At 34.8% G+C, this 23,036-nt stretch overlaps 5 protein-coding genes across 6 annotated transcripts in view; 3 read left to right on the top strand and 2 right to left on the bottom strand.

Moving 5' to 3' along the window:
* Positions 1-3,593: 3,593 nt before the first annotated feature.
* LOC105274183 (DNA (cytosine-5)-methyltransferase 3A) lies at positions 3,594-7,487 on the bottom strand. Its single transcript, XM_011317094.1, has 11 exons — positions 7,482-7,487; positions 6,706-6,763; positions 5,923-6,327; positions 5,597-5,727; positions 5,489-5,536; positions 5,361-5,425; positions 5,028-5,290; positions 4,719-4,955; positions 4,505-4,646; positions 4,031-4,236; positions 3,594-3,966 (listed from the first exon to the last, which is right to left on the bottom strand). The coding sequence occupies exons 1-11, from the start codon at positions 7,485-7,487 to the stop codon at positions 3,743-3,745; spliced, it is 1,785 nt and encodes a 594-aa protein (XP_011315396.1). The 3' UTR covers positions 3,594-3,742.
* Positions 7,488-8,917: 1,430 nt separating this feature from the next.
* Positions 8,918-16,308, bottom strand: LOC105273998 (glycosyltransferase 25 family member). The gene is made up of 7 exons (XM_011316781.1): positions 15,954-16,308; positions 15,637-15,865; positions 15,216-15,558; positions 14,836-15,145; positions 10,525-10,599; positions 10,173-10,358; positions 8,918-9,564 (listed from the first exon to the last, which is right to left on the bottom strand). Exons 1-7 carry the CDS (start codon positions 16,139-16,141, stop codon positions 9,192-9,194), a joined length of 1,704 nt encoding a protein of 567 aa, XP_011315083.1. The 5' UTR covers positions 16,142-16,308; the 3' UTR covers positions 8,918-9,191.
* LOC105273997 (G-protein coupled receptor 12) lies at positions 10,799-14,585 on the top strand. 2 transcript variants are annotated; one of them, XM_011316779.1, is made up of 6 exons: positions 10,799-11,081; positions 12,509-12,996; positions 13,108-13,249; positions 13,322-13,435; positions 13,505-13,746; positions 14,023-14,585. In XM_011316779.1, the coding sequence occupies exons 2-6, from the start codon at positions 12,588-12,590 to the stop codon at positions 14,436-14,438; spliced, it is 1,323 nt and encodes a 440-aa protein (XP_011315081.1). In that variant the 5' UTR covers positions 10,799-11,081; positions 12,509-12,587; the 3' UTR covers positions 14,439-14,585. The 2 variants fall into 2 exon arrangements, with proteins under 2 accessions (XP_011315081.1, XP_011315082.1); XM_011316780.1 differs by having other exon boundaries at positions 14,027-14,116.
* Positions 16,309-16,440: 132 nt separating the features above from the next.
* LOC105273993 (RING finger and SPRY domain-containing protein 1) lies at positions 16,441-20,117 on the top strand. The gene is made up of 6 exons (XM_011316767.1): positions 16,441-17,540; positions 17,705-17,870; positions 18,088-18,478; positions 18,552-19,029; positions 19,161-19,421; positions 19,494-20,117. Exons 1-6 carry the CDS (start codon positions 17,326-17,328, stop codon positions 19,579-19,581), a joined length of 1,599 nt encoding a protein of 532 aa, XP_011315069.1. The 5' UTR covers positions 16,441-17,325; the 3' UTR covers positions 19,582-20,117.
* Positions 20,118-20,321: 204 nt separating this feature from the next.
* LOC105273994 (serine/threonine-protein phosphatase 4 regulatory subunit 1) overlaps positions 20,322-23,036 on the top strand; it is a 71,034-nt gene continuing 68,319 nt past the window's right edge. Inside the window, exons 1-2 of the mRNA XM_011316769.1 lie at positions 20,322-20,343; positions 20,434-20,478. Coding sequence (XP_011315071.1) covers positions 20,337-20,343; positions 20,434-20,478 — 52 coding nt within the window. The 5' untranslated portion in view covers positions 20,322-20,336. The remainder of the gene's footprint in view (positions 20,344-20,433; positions 20,479-23,036) is intronic.

The following is a 23,036-nucleotide window of genomic DNA, read 5'->3' as shown; positions in this document are numbered from 1 at the left end:
TACTGCGCATAATGCACTCATTTTTTCTATTTCTTCATTAAAATAATCTTTGTTAATTATATAAAATCTTTAATATTCATCAGTCGTAAATTTCAGAACTAAACGCTATTTGCGGAGGAATGACTGAGAATTTAGCAACACAGGTGGATTCATTAAAATACATTCATTACAGTATTTAAAAAATCCATAACAATGTCACAGATTTGAATTAATAATAAAAAATTGGATGCATGTGTGGCTAATTGACGAAAAATACTTGGATTGTTCGGAAAAAACTGAGAGATTAATCCGACAAAAAACGAGGATTACAGAAAATTGTAATTGCCCGGGCAATAGTGGGAGTTGTCCAATCATATGTGGGCACTTTTCATGGGTAAATAAAATGACACATTACGATAAAGCAATAGATTAAGCAATAAAGCAATAATAGTACTAATTCATTAACTGATTATTATTCAATTATTCGATTTCGTATAATCACATTATGCGGGATTCACCGGGTGAAGAGCTAATGGATCTAAAGCTATAAATAAAAAAATAAATGGTGGAGGATTATCCAATTTTCTGATTTTATCGCAGTTATCGATTGTTGTACGCGATTGCCTGAAGAATAATAATAATAAAAAATGTCAATTACTTGTCAATGTCTTTTTTATATTCCTCGGGCATTGGCGCGACATTTTCGAACAACCAGAACAGATTTCTGCCTTCATTCGCTTCTTCAATGTTAGTTTTTATTCGACAATATTCGAAAAAGGGAATTCCTGTTCCATTAGGATCTGTAAAATAAAAATATTTATTTAGCAATTCTCCATGTCAATTCTCATGGAAACGTATTGTGACCACTGTAAATCACTTTTCAGTTGTCAGATAGTTGAGGTCAGTGAAAAAATCTTTAGAACGATTGTCTTTACATATTGAATTCCTGATACAGGCGTTTTCCCAACAAAATCCGACCTTTTAAATCTATTTCATATGAACAAATTTTTCGAGAAAAAAAAATCCGGTTTACACGTTGTAGATTTTTATGCATTATTTACGCATGATATGATGAACCTATCCCTTTTAAAAAAAAGCATGTAACGTTTTTTGTCAGCTTTTTTTGGCGCTATGCATATCAAAATATATCTATATAATATGATATATATATATATAATATATACATATATAAATAATATATATAATATATAATATATAAATTATATTAATTTTTTTTATATAAAAAATTTTCAGACTTTTTTCTATTTTCTTTTTGAAATTCTATATATGTATATATTACCTTGGAAATATATAAATATATATATATTCCAATGATAACACCCCATACGTGGACGATTTGGCGCGCATAGCGCGCCATATACGCTAGTGTAAACAAAAAAAATACCAACAAGGCTCATAATTATCATCCAAACTTCTTGAATGTTATAATTCTGTATCTCATTAATTTTAGGGATTCAATAGTTCAATTTATACTTGGGAAATGAATGGATAATATTTTCGCAAATGATCAATTATCAGCAGCTAATATGAAAAAAACTAATTTTCTGGAAAATCAATTAACTTAATTACTGGCCTATGTAGTTAGTTAGTTAGTTAGTCCGTTAATTATGATGGTTGCATTTTTCCACTAGGTGTAATGAATTTGTTAGTAAATTGGGTGATATATTATTCCACTTTTATCTATTTTCGTTTCGGAATAAATCGCAGAGCAATTACTGCAGTGAGTGTCAAACCAAGTCCAATTAAAATCCACTTGGTAACAGCCCTCAATGTTTCGCCTTTATCTAGGAAATATGAAAGAAGAATCAAAATCAATACAGGAACGAGCCAGAGCAAATGCTTTTGAAGTTCCATAATTTAAAGTTTACTATATATAGACTATTTATTAGATATAATACAGTGTAAAATAAAAACGTATTAAACAATTGGAGGATGATGTTTCAATTTTAATTGCATTCGTCTTTTAATTTAATAGTTCTCAACACTTTTTTACTGCGCATAATGCACTCATTTTTTCTATTTCTTCATTAAAATAATCTTTGTTAATTATATAAAATCTTTAATATTCATCAGTCGTAAATTTCAGAACTAAACGCTATTTGCGGAGGAATGACTGAGAATTTAGCAACACAGGTGGATTCATTAAAATACATTCATTACAGTATTTTAAAAATTCATACCAATGTCAAAGATTTGAATTAATAATAAAAAAATTGGATGCATGTGTGGCTAATTGACGAAAAATACTTGGATTGTTCAGAAAAAACTGAGAGATTAATATGACAAAAAACGAGGATTACAAAAAATTGTAATTGCCCGGGCAAATCAATCATATGTGGGCACTTTTCATGGGTAAATAAAATGACACATTATCATAAAGCAATAGATTAAGTAATAAAGCAATAATAGTACTAATTCATTAACTGATTATTATTCAATTATTCGATTTTGTATAATCACATTATGCGGGATTCACCGAGTGAAAAGCTAATGGACTTCCATTCCGATTACAATCGATTAGGAATAAATAACATTAATTTAGTGATGTTCACTAAATAATTCGTGAATTGCAAAACCAGTTGACTCAAAGCTGACTTAAAAATATAAATTTGCGATAACGGGAATGTCGAAGCTGAACCGTTAGCCAAAAAATGGAAAATTACGCACATTATATACTTTAAAAAATTACGTGAAATACATGTCATACATATATACCGATAGGCAAGTCATCTCAAAAGTCACCTTGCTCTTGTGCCTGCTTGATGAACTCCACAATTTTGTTCATACCGTTTTGAGATTCCTTTTGATCAATTAATTTCATAAACAAATGCGGCAAATCTCTAGGGTACATTTCTATCCGGCATGAGTGAGCTGCTACAAATTGACGAGTTTGACTAATAAACAAATCACTTTGCGAAGACAGGAGGAGCGTCGGCACTTGTGGATCATAGCACGAATACAAATGGCCTCGTGTTGAATTTTTTAGTATATAAAATTTGAAGAGGGCATCTATAATTCCATTATTGTATTGAGTATTATAAACACCACAGATTCCTACAAACGAAGAGAACTTGATGCCGACTTGCGGCACTTCAATTTGCCTGCTGAATGTTGCATCCCTTTCTTTATGCATGAATGTTCCAGTAAGAAGTGTTGCAGTTGAAAAACTAATGGCATGCCAATATCTGTAGTGCAGAAAATCCTTACATAATGTCTCGCCAAAGTGCACTATTGAATCGCGTAATGATGATTTCATTCGCAGAGGATATTTCAGAACTACCACATCGAAATCATCTTTCACGCGTGAATAAAGCTCATTTGTGAAGCCATAAGTCGTTTTCAGATCATTGAGAACGAACAAATCACTGGTGAAAACAGCGATCATTTTCTGTTTTCCATCTGATGCGTATAGTGTGTAGTTTTCCTTCACTACAGCTTCTGGGCTTGGATCCCATTCAGGAAGGTTAAGATATTTCGCTAAGAACGGTATTAATGGTTGTGGATTGATCACCAAAACGATTGGAACAAGTACAACTATCGCTGGAATAATCCAGATAAAAATTACAGCTAGTGTCATGATTTATTATTCTATATTTACTGACAACTGTAAAGAATGAATTAAACACTAATTTCTCTAGCTTCTGAATTAACAGATTGATAGTTTGACAGAGAGAATATGTTTCTCTAGTATTTCAATGCAAAATTTAAGGACAGTAGGAAAAAATTGAATGATTAATTATTATTAATTGCAAATCTTGTTGAGAGAAAAATAATGTTTCAAGGGCCTTAGGATTTCGGTAATTGTCCTGACACACCAAGCTTGACCAATCAATTTCTGGCGTTTAGTTGCACTCAAATTTTTTATGTCGGTGTAATGACGAGGAAATCCAAAAATCTCTTCTAATTCGGTTGTCCAGAGGCAGTCGTACTCCTCACCCATTATTATTGGCTTCAAGGCTCTCGAACCTGTCGATAGATATTCTCATAATTAATCCATTTCAGCTAATCCTAAGAGTCAAGGGGTACATACCTTGTTTTAATGACTTCAATTGAGTGGTGACTGTACGAATTTTCTTGACTAATGCGTGACGATTGCAATTTGGGGTCAAGACATCTTGGAGATCTTTCACGAGTGGAGTGTAGGATGCCATGGGGATGTTTGTCCAGTAATATCGTGGCCTGTGTTGAGGAGAAAATTCCGCGGAGTCGATGAGATCAGGTTCACATCTGAGATTCCTAGTCACCGAAAAAAATATAAAAATTATCGGTATCGTTCGCTATTTACGGAATTTCGGTTTTCCATGTCTCACTATCAATTTATCCCGAATTAAAACTGAGATAATGCAATCATAATTAATTTGTCATTATTATTTTAGTAATACGTTGCATATCATGCATAAATAAATAAATGTGCAGGATTATCCAATTTTCTAATTTTATCGCAGTTATCGATTGTTGTACGCAATTGCCTGAAGTATAATAATAATAAAAAAATGTCAATTACTTGTCAATTTCTTTTTTATATTCCTCGGGCATTGACGCGACATTTTCGAACAACCAGAACAGATTTCTGCCTTCATTCGCTTCTTCAATGTCATTTTTTATCCGACAATATTCGAAAAAGAGAATTCCTGTTCCATTAGGATCTGTAAAATAAAAATATTTATTTATTTATCCCATTGATTGGATTTTATTGAATGAGATTTGTAAGGATTCACCATGAATTCCTCGACGTTTTGGATTCACTAAACTTAAATCGTTGCATGGCGAACCGCCGATTAATAAATCGATAGGCAATAAATTATTCAATATTTCCCGCGTGATATTCCTGACGTCTCCTAATCGAATTATTGTCGTGCCAAAGTGTACTTTGCTCACTAATTCGGCGTCTGTATCTATTTCACTCGCGAAATATGCGTCGATATCAATTCCAAGGCGCTGAAGACCCAGAAAACCTTTATAAAAATTTAAAAAAAAGTCTGCATTTTTCTCTTTCAACCAAAACCAAAATAATAATTAACACACACCAGAACTGATGCCATCGAAAAGCGATAGCACACGAATTTTCTTTTTCTGCTCGTAGTACTGCATGTAATGAGAGATAGAATGACGATTGATAGAAAACATTTTTTGAATTCTCATTTTCCAGTCGTCTCTCGGGTTTACCAACGAATTACTCAGTACATGGGATGATTCACTGCACAGGAAACAATTCCACTCTTTCTTTTTAAGAACTTCACGATATGAATCAGGAGCGATTAAATATTTCATACAGACAGTGCAGTACACTCTGAAAAATATCATAATTTCCTTGTTACCCTTAATATTCATAATTTATTATTGAACAATGGATAATTCACCTCGGACAATCAGGATTATCACAAATGACGACAGTATCGGTAACAGTGCAAAGAGCGCAGAAGAACTGAAAAGTTAAGATTCATTTAATATTTCCACTAATCAATTGAATCTATAAATGAGTACTTACACATTTTCCGTCGTCATCGTAAGCGAAAATAGTTGATCTGTAACTGATCTGTGAAACAGTGGGGTAAAATGTTAATTTATCAATAATATTAACATTCTGTCGACTTACCATGCAATTATCGCATAATAAACCGATGAAAAAAGGATGTTCATGCATTGTCCTTTGATTCCTCTCCAAACACATCAGACAAATTGATTTTTCCGTGTCTGAATGATGCGAACTGATGACGCGTAAGATTTCTGGAATTATTTCATTATTATTTCATAATAATTCCTTACAAATTCCATATAAACTACAGTGCACTCAGAATATACCGAAATTAATCCCATATTGTTTTTTAAAAATTAATCTTTTTTTTGTAAGAAAATCTGCATGGTATATGCCCGATTAATTATTCGAAGAGATAATTTAATTCTCGAATTTCATTCTCTCACCAGTATTTTGCAATTTATGCTCCCGAACAGCTGCTTCGCTGGTCCTACTGACATGTTTTAACAATTCCATCCGAATTTTCGGAGAATATTTATTGTTCTCGTTATCGAGATAATTGGACGATGGATTGTCCACTTGGAACCAATTGAAAATATCATTTATATCCCAATTATCTGTCTGACATCCAGAAAAGGTACAGTAATCCTTGGAAGCCTCCAAAATCCCTCGCTTGTACGTTTCTCTTTTTGACTGTCTTATGTGATCCTCAAATTTCTTAATTCCCACACGAAACTCCATGAAATATTTATAATTAACTTGAGATAGCGTGTAATCGCCGTACCACATGACCCATTGCGATTCTGCTTTTGGTTCGTTCATTGCACAGTCTCGGTAATCAATAATCATTGCTTAAAACAAATAAAATGGATATAAATCAGATGCGATGGGACTTGAATATTCCAATAATCTTCGGAATATTTCTAAACTCGTTAAGAATTCTCGGAATTTCAGTCACGAAGTCATCTGGATTTTTAATTATATGAGATTGAATTCAATTTCGATTGAAATCGGTCTCTAAATTTCGGTTTTTCATGTTAAATTGTATAACAAATTGAAAATTCGGGGAAATCATTGCCTGAATTCTCCACTAATTGAGAATTAACAGAATATTCAGGGGATTGAATGATTCGTCATTTTGTCATTGTTAAAAATTTAACGATTTAAAAATTGAAGTTTAAAGTGTAATTTTTCAATATTATATTGATTTTTAATATTTTATTCATTACCTGGCCACCAAATTTGTCCTGGAATCTTCGCCCACGTGATGGCCCCAATTTTTTGGGACTTGACATTCAAATGATTTGAATTTATCCGTTCAGAAGATTTTTCAAGTGATTGGTGGATTTTTTTAGTGGAATTTTTACGCTTCACTGGAGGTGGTGCTTTCGCTGATTGTAAATTAATTTGTTGATTAACTTTCCTGAATGTCTCCAATGATTCAGCGACTTGAGATGGATACGGATAGAATATTAGATACTCTCTGTGATTAATTAAAGTAGAAAAATATTTTTCTATCCATTCCTCGTAGGGTCTCGAGAAAATACATTCCATCCTATTTGCGAGTATCTGAAAATTTATTTCACTCTTGTAACTCGATATTAAATTCAATCACTAATGATTCAATTAAAAAATCTCCAATCTCCCATTCTTCTTAATTTATTCATTGAACACTTCGCCTAATTCTCCTCAACAATTTAACGAATTTGCAAAACTGCAACGAATAGAATAATTTTTTAACTAAATTTGAATGCAATCGAATTTTTCACCACTTCAATTTTGTTATTAATTTTTTATGAGAAAGAGAAATTATTCTCGACTTAATTGTCGAACTTAATTAGGCCGAACTCTCATTAATTTAATAATTCATTCCGACGAATTTTATCAGTCCATTCTGAATTTTAGATTTATTTTAATTCCATTTCAATTCTATTTGGATTCCACAGTTTGTTTAACCATTTTATTTATCGAGTAAGACATTAAATAAATGCAGTCTTTAAAATACCTCCATTATTTTAATAAACGGATTATCAAAAACTTTCATTTTACGAATGATTGTTATCAATCGCTCCTGGTCGCCATCACAAAACATTATCACTTGAGACGTTTTTATCAGTTGTGAAACTTTGGAATCGATCAACCAAAAAACCCACAATTTCTTGGGGTTTCCATTATTCTTCAAATCTTCCGGAGCAATCACTAGCGCTGGAACGATAAATAAATTATAAAATTCATGATTATGGGGATTAACAGGCTGAGTACAGCAAGACAAATAATTTGTGCCGAATCTTTCTGAATTGGATAAATTTCGCTTTATCACTGGGTAATAATTCAATGGGGAACAAAAAAAATCGTCACCTGGCCACCATCCTCTGCAATATCCCCATATTAATGTCCCAAAGGATAAATCATCATTTTTATCCACTTGCTCTGTACTCCTCAATAAATTTCGCGTCACCAGCCTGTCCACACCCTCGATTCGTATAATATCGTTTCCTTTATTTCCATGTTCGTCCAACCACGCTTGTGTTTTACGACTTTTCCGAATGCTCGTCACTTCCCCGGTATTTTCCATATTTTTTCCATTAATTTTCACTAAAAATCTCAAAAAACCAATCCAAAAAGACGACACATGACGAAAATGGAGGGTAAATTCACTAATCCTGCGAGTTGACAAAGAAAAGATGGGACAATTCAAGTGGATGTAGCGGCCATAATGGACCGATTTTTTCTTAAGATTCCACTCCACAGATTTATTAATTAAATAAAAATAAACAAAACTTCATTGATCGAGAATTCTCACCGCGAGTTGTTCCATTTTTTCTGCAATTTGAACTCCGAAAATTGGAAAATTTTATAATTGATAATGATTTTGTAATGGAAAATTGTATAATTTTGGGAGAAAGTGGACTGCAGAGTTAATTAATATTAATTTTTGTTGTTTATTTAAAAAATAATATTGATGTTTGGATGACACTTTTGGTGATTATTCGAGCTGGGGACTAATCGCGTACGTATTCTGTGCGACATCCCGACAAAAAGTGACGATTCCTGGGGGAGAATTGTGTCGCAACCGGTGGTGGGCCCGACGAGGGGACAAAATGTGACAATGGGGACAGGAAAAACCGAATGGGCCTTGTTTTTTTTTTCGTATTCAATTGACAAAATCTCGAATTCAATGGGAATCCTCACGTAAACGTATCTCCAGTGGTGAAATCGATGATCTACATCGAAAAGAGAACATACACCCCACTATTTATCGCAATTATATTCCCTCATATATTCCAAGATATATACCAGATGTGGGCTAAATATATTCTGAATATATCCCATTCCCATGACGACTCAATTAAATCGAAATAAAATTCGCTTTTCTATAAATCTGAAATAATGAGAGGTAGTAATTAATAAAATATAAATAACGAAGTAATTATTGCACAGCTATATTTATTCAATCTCATCTCCAGTAATTCGGGATATAAAAACGACTGATGAATAAATATAAAAGTTCTTTATATCAAATATACTTTGGCAGTTGCTAAATTTGTCATTAAAATAATTTGATGTATAAAAATTAGTCCTCTTTTATAATATAACAAAATGGCATAAACTCTGGCACTAGTTTCGGGAATATCGAATTTCCTTTAAGGCCCCGCCCCCATTTGTCGGGGCCTCTTTTTCTCCTCTTCCCCCACTCCAAACTGTTAAATCCATTTTAGAGTTCGTTTTTTCTCGCTGCGATTTTATCTTCACTGATGATATTGGAATTTTCCGTATCACTGATGTAACCAGATTCGCCAGTGTAATGCGTGGGAAAAATCAGTAATGGCGCTGTGGAAAATGCTATTAAATTGCGCACCGGGAAGTATCCTTTCCAGTTGGCTCTTGGGTGTTTGTCGAAGAGAATTGGGAGATATTCATCAACTGGGACGAGGGAATTAAGCGGCTTTGCGTCGAGTAGTTTTTGTGCTCCTGTTTGGGATAATATGTAACCCAGGGTCCAATAGCTGTAGCCAGCGTGCACTAGGTACTTTGAACTCAGCACGTAAGGCTCATCCTCTTCCTGCATTCGTTTTCGCCCTAAATATCTGTTATCAAAATAATAATGTGATTTTATAAATGAATAACTATAAAAATAGCATCAAGGAAAAAATTCAGGACATCTTTGTGCACAGAGGGTAATATTCAACTGAAAATGCGAATATATTTTGCAATTCCGAAAATTAAAAATTTCGAGACTGAGGAAATTTCATACAATTTTTGTCTGAATTTTGAATTGTGCATTTCAGATCATAAGCAGTTGATTATTTAATTAATCAGTCGAAATGTGCATTTTGATTTTCTTATCGCGAGAAATAACATAATTAAAATCTATATAATTTAAATTATTGAATGGAGATGATAATTCGGATGAAAATCAATTCAATACATTCAACAATATTAACATTAAATTAATTCAAAGGTAAATACAGAAACTTCTTCTTTATTTTATGAAATTAATCGTTTCGAAAATAATTATTATTCAATATTTCAGTCTCAAATTATCGAGTTCCATGAGTTCATCATAACCAGTAAGAAATTAATTAATTATTGCTTGAAATCGATATCGAAATTATTTTAATTAAATTAATGAGATAATGTTAATCCAGATTGATCAATAAAAAATGAAAATGGATAATAATAAAATGTTTCTTACACTAAATCCCATTCTAATTGCAGATTCTTCAATTCCCCCATAACAACGTTGACTTTATTTCGAAAATAAGGCTCGAAGCGAACATCATCTTCAAGTACCATAACTTGTTTGTAATTGTCATCGATCATCCTCTTCCAGATGATGTAGTGACTGAGAAAACAGCCAATTTCTCCCATTTTCATGGGTCTATAAATTCGAATCAGACAACAGATGATTATTTTCCTTCTATCCTCTCCCAATCGTTTCCTCTATTAATTCCCCAATTTATTTTAACAGCGAAGCTAATGAATTGAACAGCAATTCTATTTTATCTTGATAACAATAATTCTAATGGGATTGTCAATTTATTTACCTTTTATGATAAGGGTCCGCATACTGCGGCATCATCTTGATTCCCCAATCCGCCAAAATTGTCTCGTTCAATTTTCTGCAACATTAATAATAATTTTTCTGCAATATTAATAATGCATTTTCTCGCAATTTGAGAAATCGAAAGTAATTAATTAGACTTTAATTCGTGGTGACTAAATTGCAAGGGAAAACAGAATTTCAATTTTGTTTTAGTTCATTGACAATTTTGTTGTTTCTATTAACAATTAATAATTAGAGTAAAAAATATTTATCAGTGGATTTTCAAGAAGATGAGGTATGATTTTCAACTGCTGTGATCAGTAATTCAAGAGTCAATCAGAAGTAATTAATTTATTCATTTCTTTCGAGTGCTTTCTGCGCAAGGTGTTAATAATCTCGCAGCTCAAATTATTTCCCCCAAAAAAAGCCCTCACACGTCAATTTTCCCCTCTCACAAGAAACCGCGTTGGAACTGTCACGCGCAGCTCGACTATAGACGATTTTCCTCTTATTTCGAAAGTGAAGAGCGTCAAGGAAAGACCGGAAAAGCGCAAGTAGGTAAGTCACTTCATCGATGATAAGTGATTTCAATAACATATCAATTAATGTTTATGATAAATCATTCCAAATCATAGAATTGTTTTCACGCCAAATATCTGTTATCAAAATTATAATGAAATATAGATGGAAAACTATAAAAGTCGGATGAATGAAAAATTTGTTGTACAGAGGACAATATTCAATGAAAAATATCAATATTTTCCGTAATTCCGGATGAAATGATGTTCAGATCAAATTTTTTTTACAGCATTTCATTATTTTTATCTAAATTGTGAGGTCCAGCTGATAAGCAGTTGATTACCTAATTAATGAGCTGCGTTGTGCATTCGTTTCCGTCCTGAATATCAGTTATCGAAATAATAATGAGATCGGAAAGTTCTTATAAGAATCTAAAATGTATAATCTTAAATCAACATCCTAGATCATATAGAACCCTATACAAATCATGCGCGCGGAACTCAATGTCACTTTTCTCCCCTTAAGCTGTTTGATGGTTTTATCATCGCCTCACAGACGAATATATGAAAAATTAATCATTTGTTCACTGAAAAAATTGGATTTAACATAAAAATAATTTTCTAGAGATTTCATTTTTCTGTGAATCAAATGATTGATTTTATGGGAAGAAAATGATCTTTCCATCAGGCCCCTTAGGCCCTTAGGGCCTTAGAGTATGCAAGAATTTGTTGTTCCACTATTTTTTTCCAAATTCTGAGTATTTTATCATCTAAGACCCGGAAATAAATTACAACCATCGTTGATTAATTAAAAAATCAAATTTTTTCCATTTCCAAATCCATTATTAAGATATAAAAATTCATAGGATTAACTGAAAAAATTTTGACAATTCAGAAGTTTTAGTCCCGTCATACCTATATTTTTCGGTAAAGTGCGGGAATTAAATTGCTGTAGAAAAATAATTATCTCAAATGATCAAAGTTCTAACGATGGACTGCAGCTCGCTAATTACATTCCTGCTACGACGTACCCCAGTGTTCCTCATGAACATCCTTGAGATCATCCACACACACATCATTGTATCAAGCCTTTATCCCCCTTGAGGCGAGGATAAATTGTTTTCTTTGGTCTTTTGATAAGCCGCGTCCCCAGGCTCCAATCTAGGCTTACGATAGCAATCAATAACGAGAAACTTCTTGATACTCTCCTCAAACGTCTTTCATCCGGAAGAGGAATTAAGTTTCTCCAAAGATTCTAGTCGAAATCTCCTTTAAAACCCGTGAAGGATAAAAAAATATCAAATCATCTACAACTGACGCCAAAAAACTGCATTCATCATCCATTTCACGTCATCAGATTAAATAATAATTTTATAATACCAGTACCCTAGTAGTTTCCAGTAAAAAGACAATTATGAACTCCTCATTTCTGATTTAATACTTCCCAATTAATTATTTTTGTTACAGAAATTAATGGAGGAGTTTAAATGAAAGAAATATGAAAATAAATTTTCATCCGTGCGGAGGATTCTTCATATAAAATAGAATGGACGACAATGACTCAAGTCCCGTCGAACGATCCAATCAGGCAATTATGAATTTATCGTCCTTGGCCTATAATTACTTAGCAACGAGGACTTTAGAAGTTGATGCAACAAATCTTGTCGCAATGCTGAACAAATCCGTAGACGATTCCAATGCACCTGACATCGACAGTCACCGCATGAGGCTTTTATATTTTTATGGAACACTGCCATTGATATTCTTTTGCATAATTTCAATTGCCGTTAATGTAAAAATCCTAGGATGTGTCTACTGGATCAGAAGACCCCTGAGTCCCACATTGCAGATCAGTCTGAGTCTTGCTGGTGCTGATGCTTTTTCCAGTGCAGCTCTTGGTATCGGACTTGTGGGGAATAGTTTCATTCCTGAAGGGCTGGGATTGAAACTTCCAGGTACGTCTTTCAGGAGAATAACATTCTAATCATTGAAACGACTGTACAGTACACTACTGGACAGTGTGAAGTTGAATCGCACAAAAAGATCATTGAAATTATTGTTGAAAGGTACTAGGTGCTTTCTTTTGGGCCTGGAGGTCATCAGAATTGGTGCTGTCATTATTACTTTAGGGCACTTGGTTACACTAGCCATCAATCATTATCTAGGGATTCTCAAACCACTTCATTATCTATCGATAATGACTCATCGGTGCGTTAATTCGTGTGTAATGAAATAAATATTTGATTGTATATTTGTTACTGATTATTAATCTAATTCCAGAATGACAACTTGCCTCACGATTTTACTCTGGACCCTTCCCCTCTGCTTTTTCATGGCTTATTTCAATCTTATAGAGAATGAAGGCTTCCAATCGCCAGGATGCAAGAACATTACGTACGCAAATTAACGAATTTCTTTATTCAATTGAATTCAGAACAGTTTTATTATTAACTAGCATTTTAGGTTTCTTTTGAAGAAGAACTTCCGAGTGATGTTTGGCAGTCTTTTTTTTGGACCTTTTGTACTGATGGTCTGCATCTATGCTCACATCTTTCATATTGTACGCAAGCATCAAGCGTCGAGATTACGATTCAGTCGTGTTGGTTTATCATTTCGGCGGAATGGGAGCAACAAAATTCACCAGAATACTTATCACCTATTGGCGAAAAATATCAAAGCCATTCGCACGACTCTATTAATTCTCGGTGAGTTTCATGATGGGAATTATTTCTGGTAACTTTAGAGGTGAAATTATAGAAATTATTCAGCTGTGGCTGAATTCTATGAATTTTTATGAAGCGAAATAGTTTTTTTCTAAGGGAAAAATTGAAACATTTGGAATTCAGTGAATATTTTCAAATGAAAATCATTAGAAACTCATCATCACTCATGATTCAGACAATGCGTTGACTAAAATTTCCAGAAATTTCTGTGAGTACCCGAATACAAAATTAAATTTGATATTTTTTTTAATGTTTAAGGAAGTTTCATGATTGGCTGGATGCCAGCAACGTTTCTATTTGTCTTTGTCTGCGATGATTGCCTGCTGCCATTCGACTGGATATCTAAATATCCGCGATTCCTAGTCTACAGTGCATCGCATTGCCTACTCATCCTAAAAACCATCGTCAACCCCATAATTTACGCAGCACGAATGCATGAAATTCAAGTGGCAACAAAACGAATGCGATCATCTCTTTGTAAATTTGGGAGAGCAGTGGGAGATAAAGACTCGCTTGGACTTCAGAGCTACGAGGGAATATTCAGAGATCGAGCATCTCAATCGAAATCAGCTGTTTGTCAAGTTGGGCATATCCGGAGTACCAAGTGCTCACAGCATGACAGCAAGTACAGTTACACTACCCCCAGGAGTCAGCGAGAAAAAACTTCTCTATGAATTATTTCACTCTGCTTGCAAATCATCTCTATCTTTCAATTCAATGGAATCTTTCAATTCATCTTCATCATTTTCTCAATTATCAATTACTCTAATATAATATAATTCTGTCGTGGATTTGCGGATTTAAATTTGGATATAAAATCAATGGTAAAATTAGTAATAAGGTAATTTTAAATACAGAATTTGCAATACAAAATATTAAAAACCACAATTGATTGAATGGTATGATCCAAGTAGTTGAGATATCCTCGAAAATTTATGGGACAGTCCAGGAATGAAATTTGAACTCGTAAGCGCGGAATTGGTAATTGACAAAAAAATTGAAACTCAGGGATTTGGGAACTGCAATTCTTGAATTCAGGAACAAAAGTACTGAGATATCAAGGGTACGTACCGACCGTCCACAGCAGCCAATGTTTCTACCTCAACCCCCAGCTCATCGAAGCATCGTTCCATCCGCAAACGTCTTTCAATTCTCCTCTCCAGATTTATCATGAAGATATGATCCATACCGAGGGTATCCTTCCTCGAGTATTTTACAAATTCCCTCAGCACGGGGGACACGGGAATTTCGAGCTGATAGCCTAAGATTTCTAATTTCAAATTAGTCAGTTGCTCGATATCTGCTTCGAGCGGATCACCAGACTCCAATGGAACCATAATAAATCCGTAAATTTCATCGTTGCAAACATGAAGAGAAATTCCTGAAACAAATAATCGTATTTTACTTTTTATAAGGAAGATAATGGTTTAGAGGTAATAAAAACGACATACCAGAAGAATTAGCACCAAGTGCAAAAGCGATGATGTCATCATCTGGACCAGCATAATTATCGATACTCTTGGGCTCATAAGTCAAATAATCACTCTCCACCTTCTTCAGATCTACCATGACAGCACTGTGAATCATTGGAACATCATGACAGCCCTTTTCTATACGATTTACTATAGGTTTATATCTCTCAGTCCTCAGGTAATAATAATCCTGAGTCATTCCTGCCCAGAAATTACTGTACAACCCATCAGATTTCAAGAGAGGGGCTACCACACTCTTCTGTTTATCAATTAAAATTTTCAACGTATTGGGATTCGTCAAGAGAACATCAGCATCCAACATCTGAAAATCAATCAGGTCATCATGATTTTTTTTGTTGTAGAGGAATTAAAACTGAGTCATTCATAAATTATCACTCACAAAAATGTAATCAGCCCACGATTCTCGTGCATAATCTAACGCTTCCTGTCGCAGATTAATTACATGAGTAAATCGATCATTAGACCAATCGGCTGTTCCTTTCTCGTCATCAAATCCATGGGATTCTGAATCCAATCTTGCGTTTATGGAATGGTAATGCTTTCCTTCCTTGTTTAGCCATTTCGATAGGATCTCGATGGAATTATCTATATTGTTATCACTTCGAATCCTAAAACAATGGGTAATCAATTAACCAATCAATTAAAGAGAACACCATTGAGAGGCTCGACAATTAACTAAGAAATTGAAATACTCACCACAAACTAATCCTCTCCTTTGGATAATTCAAATTCTCGAAGAGGCTGAGAAAATAGGGCAAAGTATGAGCTTTATTTCTTACTAAAACCGCCACCAAAATCGTCGGCTGTTTGATATTGCAATGACAAACGTCACATCCGGCCCATAGAACAATTATAAAAAATATTACACTTCGTAAAGTCCACATTATAAATTTATTCTCCTGCAGTCAAAGAATCTCCATTGAAACTGATCCACGGGAATCCGGAAATTTAAATCAATTTCCAGATGATACTGAGATATATTTATCTCATGAAATGAGGGGTCCAGTCTTCTGAAGTATCACGTACTAGAAAATACTAACAAATCAGAAACAATAACACAGCTGATCCCGATAACAATGATAAATCCACAACTCTCCTTACCGATAGTAGATCAGTCGTACAATTATATTTTTCAGTTTCAACTTTTTTTTCATTATTTTTTACAAACAAAAGCGTTCGTCATCGCTGACTTTTTTTTTATCATTTTATTCATTGAACTTTGCATTTATGTTCAATTAACAATTCGTTGAACGGAATTGGCGTCATGTTCAGTGCAAGTTTGATGTTTATTTTTATTGCAGTGTTAGGAGTTTTCATTGATTAGAAGTTACAAAGTAACATATATTCATTTCAATTGATGTGAGAATTGCAAATGTTTGACGAACACACGTCTTTAAAAATTGCATACTCAATGGAGATTATGTATCCAGGTATATGGAATGTCCAGTAGTGTATATGTGATGATTATGTACACTTGTAGATCTTGGAATCCGTAAAAGTGTTACGAGAAATAATTTTCTCTATTAAATAAAAGTTAATTGAGGGCAAGGATAACGGGAGGTTTTGAAGTAGAAGAATCACCGAGACCCATGAAAAAAACTCAGCTGATGATCTTCTGATTGTGGTAATGAGCAGAATCTCCAGAAGACAATTCCAACAGGTTAACAATAATGGATGAAGTGATTGTTGTTGATTCCAAATCGGCTTGATCTGTTGTAGAACATAACCTGAAAATTAATGGAGTCAATTGGATTTCAAAGTGAAATTCTTTCACGCTCCAAGTTGATAAGATAAATTGACTGTGAGTCACGAGTATGCGTTGACATTTGTTATCCCCTTTGTGAGATCATATAATATTTTATGTTCGGGTGTTTATTCTGCTCATCGAGGAAAACAGTAATCATCACCTGACGGTGACAACTTTGGACGAATGATGAGGCTGTGAAGAAATTCTTGGCTGCATTCACCTGGGGAAATGACTTGGGGCTTAAGATCTAGATGAGAATTACAACCTCTGAAGGTCATGTACTGAATTATTGATAACGCCTGTGTAAGGGAATTTGTGGGAATGGGCAATTGTTTGTGTAAAGACAGTGCTGATGAACCTGAGGTTGATTGTGATGGAAATCATGTTGAGGTAGAGAACACTGTTATTTCGGATAATCATTGTCATGGAAGTCTTGGAGGAAGTGATGATCCACCCTGCTACAAGTTTCCTACCTCATCCAATATTGATAAACTGGTGTTGGAGACCCTCGGGGTCATTGGAGCACTTGTTGACAAGTAAGAGAATTCGTTATAATTCATAATTTTTAATTATTTATCATGGACTCATGAATAAAAGAGTTAATGAAGACGAGATGAAGATCTTATGGACCATTCGGTCCACATAATTGTCTGAAATTTTAATTATTTATTTTTAATGGGCGGTTTTTAATTTTTTTTAGTGAACAAGAGCCACCCCCAGCGATGCTCAAGCTCCATACGATAGCAGACAAAGAGGAAGGCTGGATCCAAGTGGTTAGCTCGATGGTCAACGTCATCCCCATGCACAGTCCTCTAGGTCCATCAGTTATTACTCTTCTTCTCAACGACTGTCCTCTGCCTTCGAAGGTAATGCACGATTTTCCAAACAAATAAAATCCACCAATGCTGTGATATTAATATAAAAAATTCGTAAACATGAAATATGCCTGACAATTATGATATCCATAGAGAATTAAAAGAGTATAACGTTCTTGTCTGCTTCTTCTCGTTCTTGCAACATTCGATTAATCCAATTTGACTATAAATGATTGATGCAATAATTTACATGATTTATCATTTACAGGATTCGGTCTCAAAACTATCACAAATGTTTCAACTCTCCCAGGATACGGGAAAGCTGCAGACCAGTGTGAGTCAGCAGAGGAATATTTGTATAGTCCTAGGATGCATTGCCGAGAAATTAGCAGGACCTAGCAGTATCGCTGTGTTGTCCAACGCAACACTCGATTACCTCGTTTCGAACCTGAAAGAAGACGTAGAGCCTTATGTTGTTCTGTACTCATTAATTGCACTAGAGAAATTTGCACAGACGAGTGAGAATAAATTGACGATACAAAAGAGACTTATGGCTGAGAAAGAACATCCGTTGTTGATATTGGAGACGTGGGCAACTGAGAATAATTATGTTAAACGTCAAGTGGGCTTTTCCGCACAGTGGTGCTTGGATAATTTATGTAAATATTCAATTGCTTGAAATTTATATAGAGAATATTTATTGATAATTTCGTTATTTCCTTTTATTTTCAGTTTTGATAGAAGGCAGAAAATATTCCCATGACACAGTTGACTTAACTGGTATAAATGTGATGTTAAATACAAAGGATGTAAGCGAGTACCTGAAAATATCGCCAAATGGTCTTGAAGCACGCTGTGATGCATACACTTTTGAGAGTGTTAGATGTACATTGCAAGTTGATAATGGTGTTTGGTACTACGAAACTTTGATAATGACTACCGGTGTAATGCAAATTGGATGGGCAACAAAGAATAGTACATTTTTGAATCACGAGGGTTATGGAATAGGCGACGATTCATACTCATTATCCTGTGATGGATGTCGTCGATTGATCTGGTACAATGCAGCCAGCGAAAAATACACCGATAGACCACCCTGGAAGGCTGGTGATGTCCTTGGCTGTCTGCTGGACTTGGATAAGTTGGAAATCATATTCTCCATCAATGGTGTACCACTAAAACCCTGTGTACAAGTTTTCAAAACAGCCAGGTGAGTTATCAAATTATACGACTCAAATTATCAAATTACTTCATCGAATTAATGACTCGTTATTGATAAATAGTGTCAAGTGTCTTGGAATAGCGAACTAATGATTCAATGATTGCCGTTTTATGTTCAAGATCGGGATTTTTTGCTGCTGCCAGTTTCATGTCATTTCAACAGTGTCTTTTCAATTTTGGAAATATTCCTTTCAAGTATCCTCCGACTGATCGTCATTTCCAAAAGTTCAATGATCACGCTACACTCACTCCTGAGGATAAAGTTGTTCTGCCTCGACATATTTATCTTGATCAGTTAAGAAAATTGAGTGTGAGAGAGGACTCTTGTACATTGTGTTATGATCAGAAGGCGTCTGTTAGGCTGTTGCCATGTGATCACAGGTAAAGTTATCTACTGTAAACAAACAGAGTCGTATTCAATGATTTATTAATATTTAATTATTTGATTTCCAGGGGCTTCTGTCAGACATGCCCAATGCAACTCATTGAGTGCCCAATGTGCAGAGCAACAATCGAGGAAGTAGCATTAGACACCGCGTGACTTTAGTCGTAACGACTAACCCTGAACAATCGATTTAAATCAATTGACATTATTAGGATGCAACTATTTTTTTAATCAATTACTCCATCGATTCTTATCATAAACGATACTCAAACAGAATCATTCCGTCATTTCTTTATCCTTTATATTAAATAGATGAAGAAGCAGTATTTCTTTAAAAAACAATCAGGCAAAAAATTAAAATTAAGTAAACATGGAGGACTGAGCTTAAAGATGCATTATGAATGGTATTGTTTGTGGGACTGACAGCCCATTGCGTAGCACCGACTAAATATTAAATAAAAAATAAAGGGTACTAGCTGTCGGCAGATTTAATGCGTTTATTCTGATACTCTATTCGTCGAATTATTGTTTCTCGAAACAATGGAAGAATTTAATTCGTTGTTGTATTGAGGGATCTTTGAGAGATGAAAAATAAATTGAAAAATTAAAAAATGTTAATTCTAACATCACTCTATCATGCAACAAACTATATGTACATAGGATATGTATATATAAAGATCATTAACGTTTTATATGCTGTTTACTTGATCTCTCTTCAAACCTATCTGGCAAATAATTTCTTTTGTTTATCCATCATCTTTTTTTTTCCATATCAATATCTTTTTTTTTTTTTGGTTATCAACATTTTGAATTTCGTCGACTACAATTCACCACACTTCGTGAAAATGAGACCAAAGATTCGTGAATTTTTGGCAAAACTGTCGCAAGATGTCAGGATAGTTTGTTACAAGATGGCGGGTGAGTGAAGTGTTCCGTGGACGGGACGAGGGCTTGCGTAAAACACGAGGGATTTTTTCATATTTAACCTGTGGTGTTTGTGGGTTTCAGATATATCTTATCTACAGAATGCCGACGTCGAGGATACGGATGAACGTGAGTTGTTAAATTTATCATCATTTATAATGAATTAGAATTTTTATTGACCGACTAAAAAATTTTTGTCGGACTCGCGTTAACGGTGATTGACGCCGTATACCAACTCTCGCTTATCAATCATCAACAATTCTGGCTTATTGTCCTGCACATTGTCTGATTGATAAAATTAATGGAGTATTGGACAAGTGTTTCTTCCTTCGCGTGATAGCGTGGCTCCTGTCGCGCTCTACAACCGCGACCTACCATTCGTTTTTTTCATTATAGGTTATGTCGCATCAACGGACTTCCGCCCAAAACGCAAGCCATACTCCCCTCTACTTTTTTTTTTCTTTTTCACCACCACTTTTTATGGTCTACCAAACGCCTTCCACACATATGCAACTGTGCAGATTGTTTTGAACGATGTGGAAGGGCTTTTTGTACGGATATTTCCGCATATTGCACAGCCTTTTTTTCTTCCTACCCAGGTTTTTTTTCCCTTTCTTTTTTTTTTCGCTTTTCATGGCTTTGGAGGATGTAGATTTTTGCCAGTGGGCGCCACCCTCGTGTTTACGTCCTTTGGAGTGGAAAGAAACAAAAACGAAGGGAAAAATGCCAAGTGGAAGGCATTGGCCAGTACGGAATTCCTGACCTTCAGTATTTGCATTTTTTTATCTGAGCTTTACGCTTTTTGGCGATGACTGTTCATAGAAGAATTTCGGAAACAATTATTCAACTATTCCATAGTCTTAATTATGAATTCCTCGTTAATTTATTTGGAGTCTATAGCGGTTGTGACTTCGATAATAAATTTTGATCGAAATTGTTTAGTATTTACCTTCAGTAATAATCATTTCGTATCCAATCCGCAAATTTAACGGTCAATAATTCATTGTCAAACAATCCAGTTGGTAGCGTCATCTTTCTATTGCCTCGAGTACTCGGGAAAAAATTCTTTCAGGGAGTTAAAGAAAAGAATAAAATCAAGAGAGAATGAAAACTACTTGTTAGACCGTACATTAGTCCGGACTACTGATTTCCACACTTCTTTAATCTATTAGACAATACTTTGAGCTATATTCCACGATGCCATCTGCTGGTTGTTACTCCATGATCATATGATTATCATTAAATGAAGTGTGAGTCTTGTGGAAGCACTACTTCGCTCTATTGAATAACGAAAAGGCTGAGTAAATTGCCTAATTCATAATTCAAATAGAAATACCTACATGCAGGTAAATTTACTTGGCTAAGTAAACAAATTCAACAGTAGTAATTTTTCTATGATCAAACTGAATGAATATTTCTATCAGTGATAGACGATTCATGTGACTTTACGAATATTTCCTCATGACGTGGAGTCACGTGACTAAACGTCTCAACTCCGTGATTTATACTTCCTTCCGGGTATTGGTTGTCACCATTTTCTTCTATTCAATCTGTTGAATGACGAAACGATATTTAATGACAAATTTTACAACAGGTATTCTGAGAAGTGATCATCAGCCCTGTTTCTCGGAATTTACATGATTCCTTTCCCACCACTATTTCCATAATTCGAGAGAGATAAGGCCCGCTATTTGACCAAAAGAAAAAAAAAATCAGCGGTCATCTACCCACCGATTCCTAAACGATAATCAATTGAGCCGTCATGATCGGTCAAGGCTGTTACTTGGCCAGCAGTTTGTCGTCTCTCTTTTTCAAATTCTGATGGAAATTCACCGGTAGTTTTGTCCCGACTTGTCTTCAATTTTCTCATCGTGTTTACTGTTGTTCTTTCTTCTCTCTTCCGTAAGGTCAGCCAAGTATTAAACTGGGACGTCTCATAGGCGCGTTTATTTTCCCATTCTCTCCACATTTTTATACTTGCACAGCAGAAACTCGAATGTTTCTGCATTGTGGTAACGGTCTTCTTCTTTTTTTTTTTCATTTCCATATATTTATTTCCTCGTTTTTATTTCGCCCCGAAGAGAGTTCCTTACCCTTTCAGGATTTCTTTTCAGTTCGTTGGTCTGTTTTTGATAGAAGGCCCACCGTCCGTCTAGACTGTACGACGACGTGGGGCTGCTCGATGCTTTTATAATCGCAACGAAATGCACCCCTCAGCCAAAAGTACCGGTTCCTTTTATTTATTTCAACCATGTCTTTTTTCATCTTCATTCTATTTTCATTTATTTATCCCCCTCCCCCCCCATTTTTCCGGTTGTTGTATCAAAACTTGTTGATAATACATATGCATTCCGCTGAGTACATCCCCCTGGACAATTGACAATATGTAAAAATACGAAATAAATAGGAATAAGTGATTTTAAAAAAGGGAGAAAAAAAAATGAATAGAAATTGTTGTGGCTCACCCCAAGAGCCCGATACGTGGCGCCGCCTGGTGGTACGCAAATATAAAACTCCTGGATTATTACAGACATTCCTTGAATGCCATGGGCCCTCCTGTTTGCCTGTGTTGGCCCATGCCACTGCCAACGCTGCACCGTACATCTACCCAAATCCTCTTTTGGCCCCTCCCTATTGGTCTCCCTCACGTCCACATCACCTTGTTGCTTTTCGAGCTTCTTCAGCTT

Source organism: Fopius arisanus, unplaced genomic scaffold (genome assembly GCF_000806365.1).
Source record: "Fopius arisanus strain USDA-PBARC FA_bdor unplaced genomic scaffold, ASM80636v1 scaffold00009, whole genome shotgun sequence".
Lineage (NCBI taxonomy): Eukaryota > Metazoa > Arthropoda > Insecta > Hymenoptera > Braconidae > Fopius > Fopius arisanus.
The sequence above is the reverse complement of the archived record's forward strand: the minus strand, read 5'-3'. Positions and strand labels throughout refer to the sequence as shown.

Excerpts from the sequence above, each read along its gene's own strand:
- LOC105274183 (XM_011317094.1), bottom strand. Across the intron at positions 5,728-5,922 it reads GCATAAATTGCAAAATACTG|AAATCTTACGCGTCATCAGT; the intron begins GTGAGAGAATGA and ends AAATAATTCCAG. Across the intron at positions 4,647-4,718 it reads AAAACGTCGAGGAATTCATG|ATCCTAATGGAACAGGAATT; the intron begins GTGAATCCTTAC and ends TTTATTTTACAG.
- LOC105273997 (XM_011316779.1), top strand. The coding sequence starts at position 12,588 with ATGGACGACAATGACTCAAGTCCCGTCGAACGATCCAATCAGGCAATT. Across the intron at positions 13,250-13,321 it reads CTATCGATAATGACTCATCG|AATGACAACTTGCCTCACGA; the intron begins GTGCGTTAATTC and ends ATCTAATTCCAG. Across the intron at positions 13,436-13,504 it reads CCAGGATGCAAGAACATTAC|GTTTCTTTTGAAGAAGAACT; the intron begins GTACGCAAATTA and ends CTAGCATTTTAG.
- LOC105273998 (XM_011316781.1), bottom strand. The coding sequence starts at position 16,141 with ATGTGGACTTTACGAAGTGTAATATTTTTTATAATTGTTCTATGGGCC. Across the intron at positions 15,866-15,953 it reads AAGGAGAGGATTAGTTTGTG|GATTCGAAGTGATAACAATA; the intron begins GTGAGTATTTCA and ends CCATTGTTTTAG. Across the intron at positions 9,565-10,172 it reads CAATTAGAATGGGATTTAGT|ATATTTAGGGCGAAAACGAA; the intron begins GTAAGAAACATT and ends TTTTGATAACAG.
- LOC105273993 (XM_011316767.1), top strand. The coding sequence starts at position 17,326 with ATGGGCAATTGTTTGTGTAAAGACAGTGCTGATGAACCTGAGGTTGAT. Across the intron at positions 17,541-17,704 it reads ATTGGAGCACTTGTTGACAA|TGAACAAGAGCCACCCCCAG; the intron begins GTAAGAGAATTC and ends AATTTTTTTTAG. Across the intron at positions 18,479-18,551 it reads GTGGTGCTTGGATAATTTAT|TTTTGATAGAAGGCAGAAAA; the intron begins GTAAATATTCAA and ends TTTTATTTTCAG.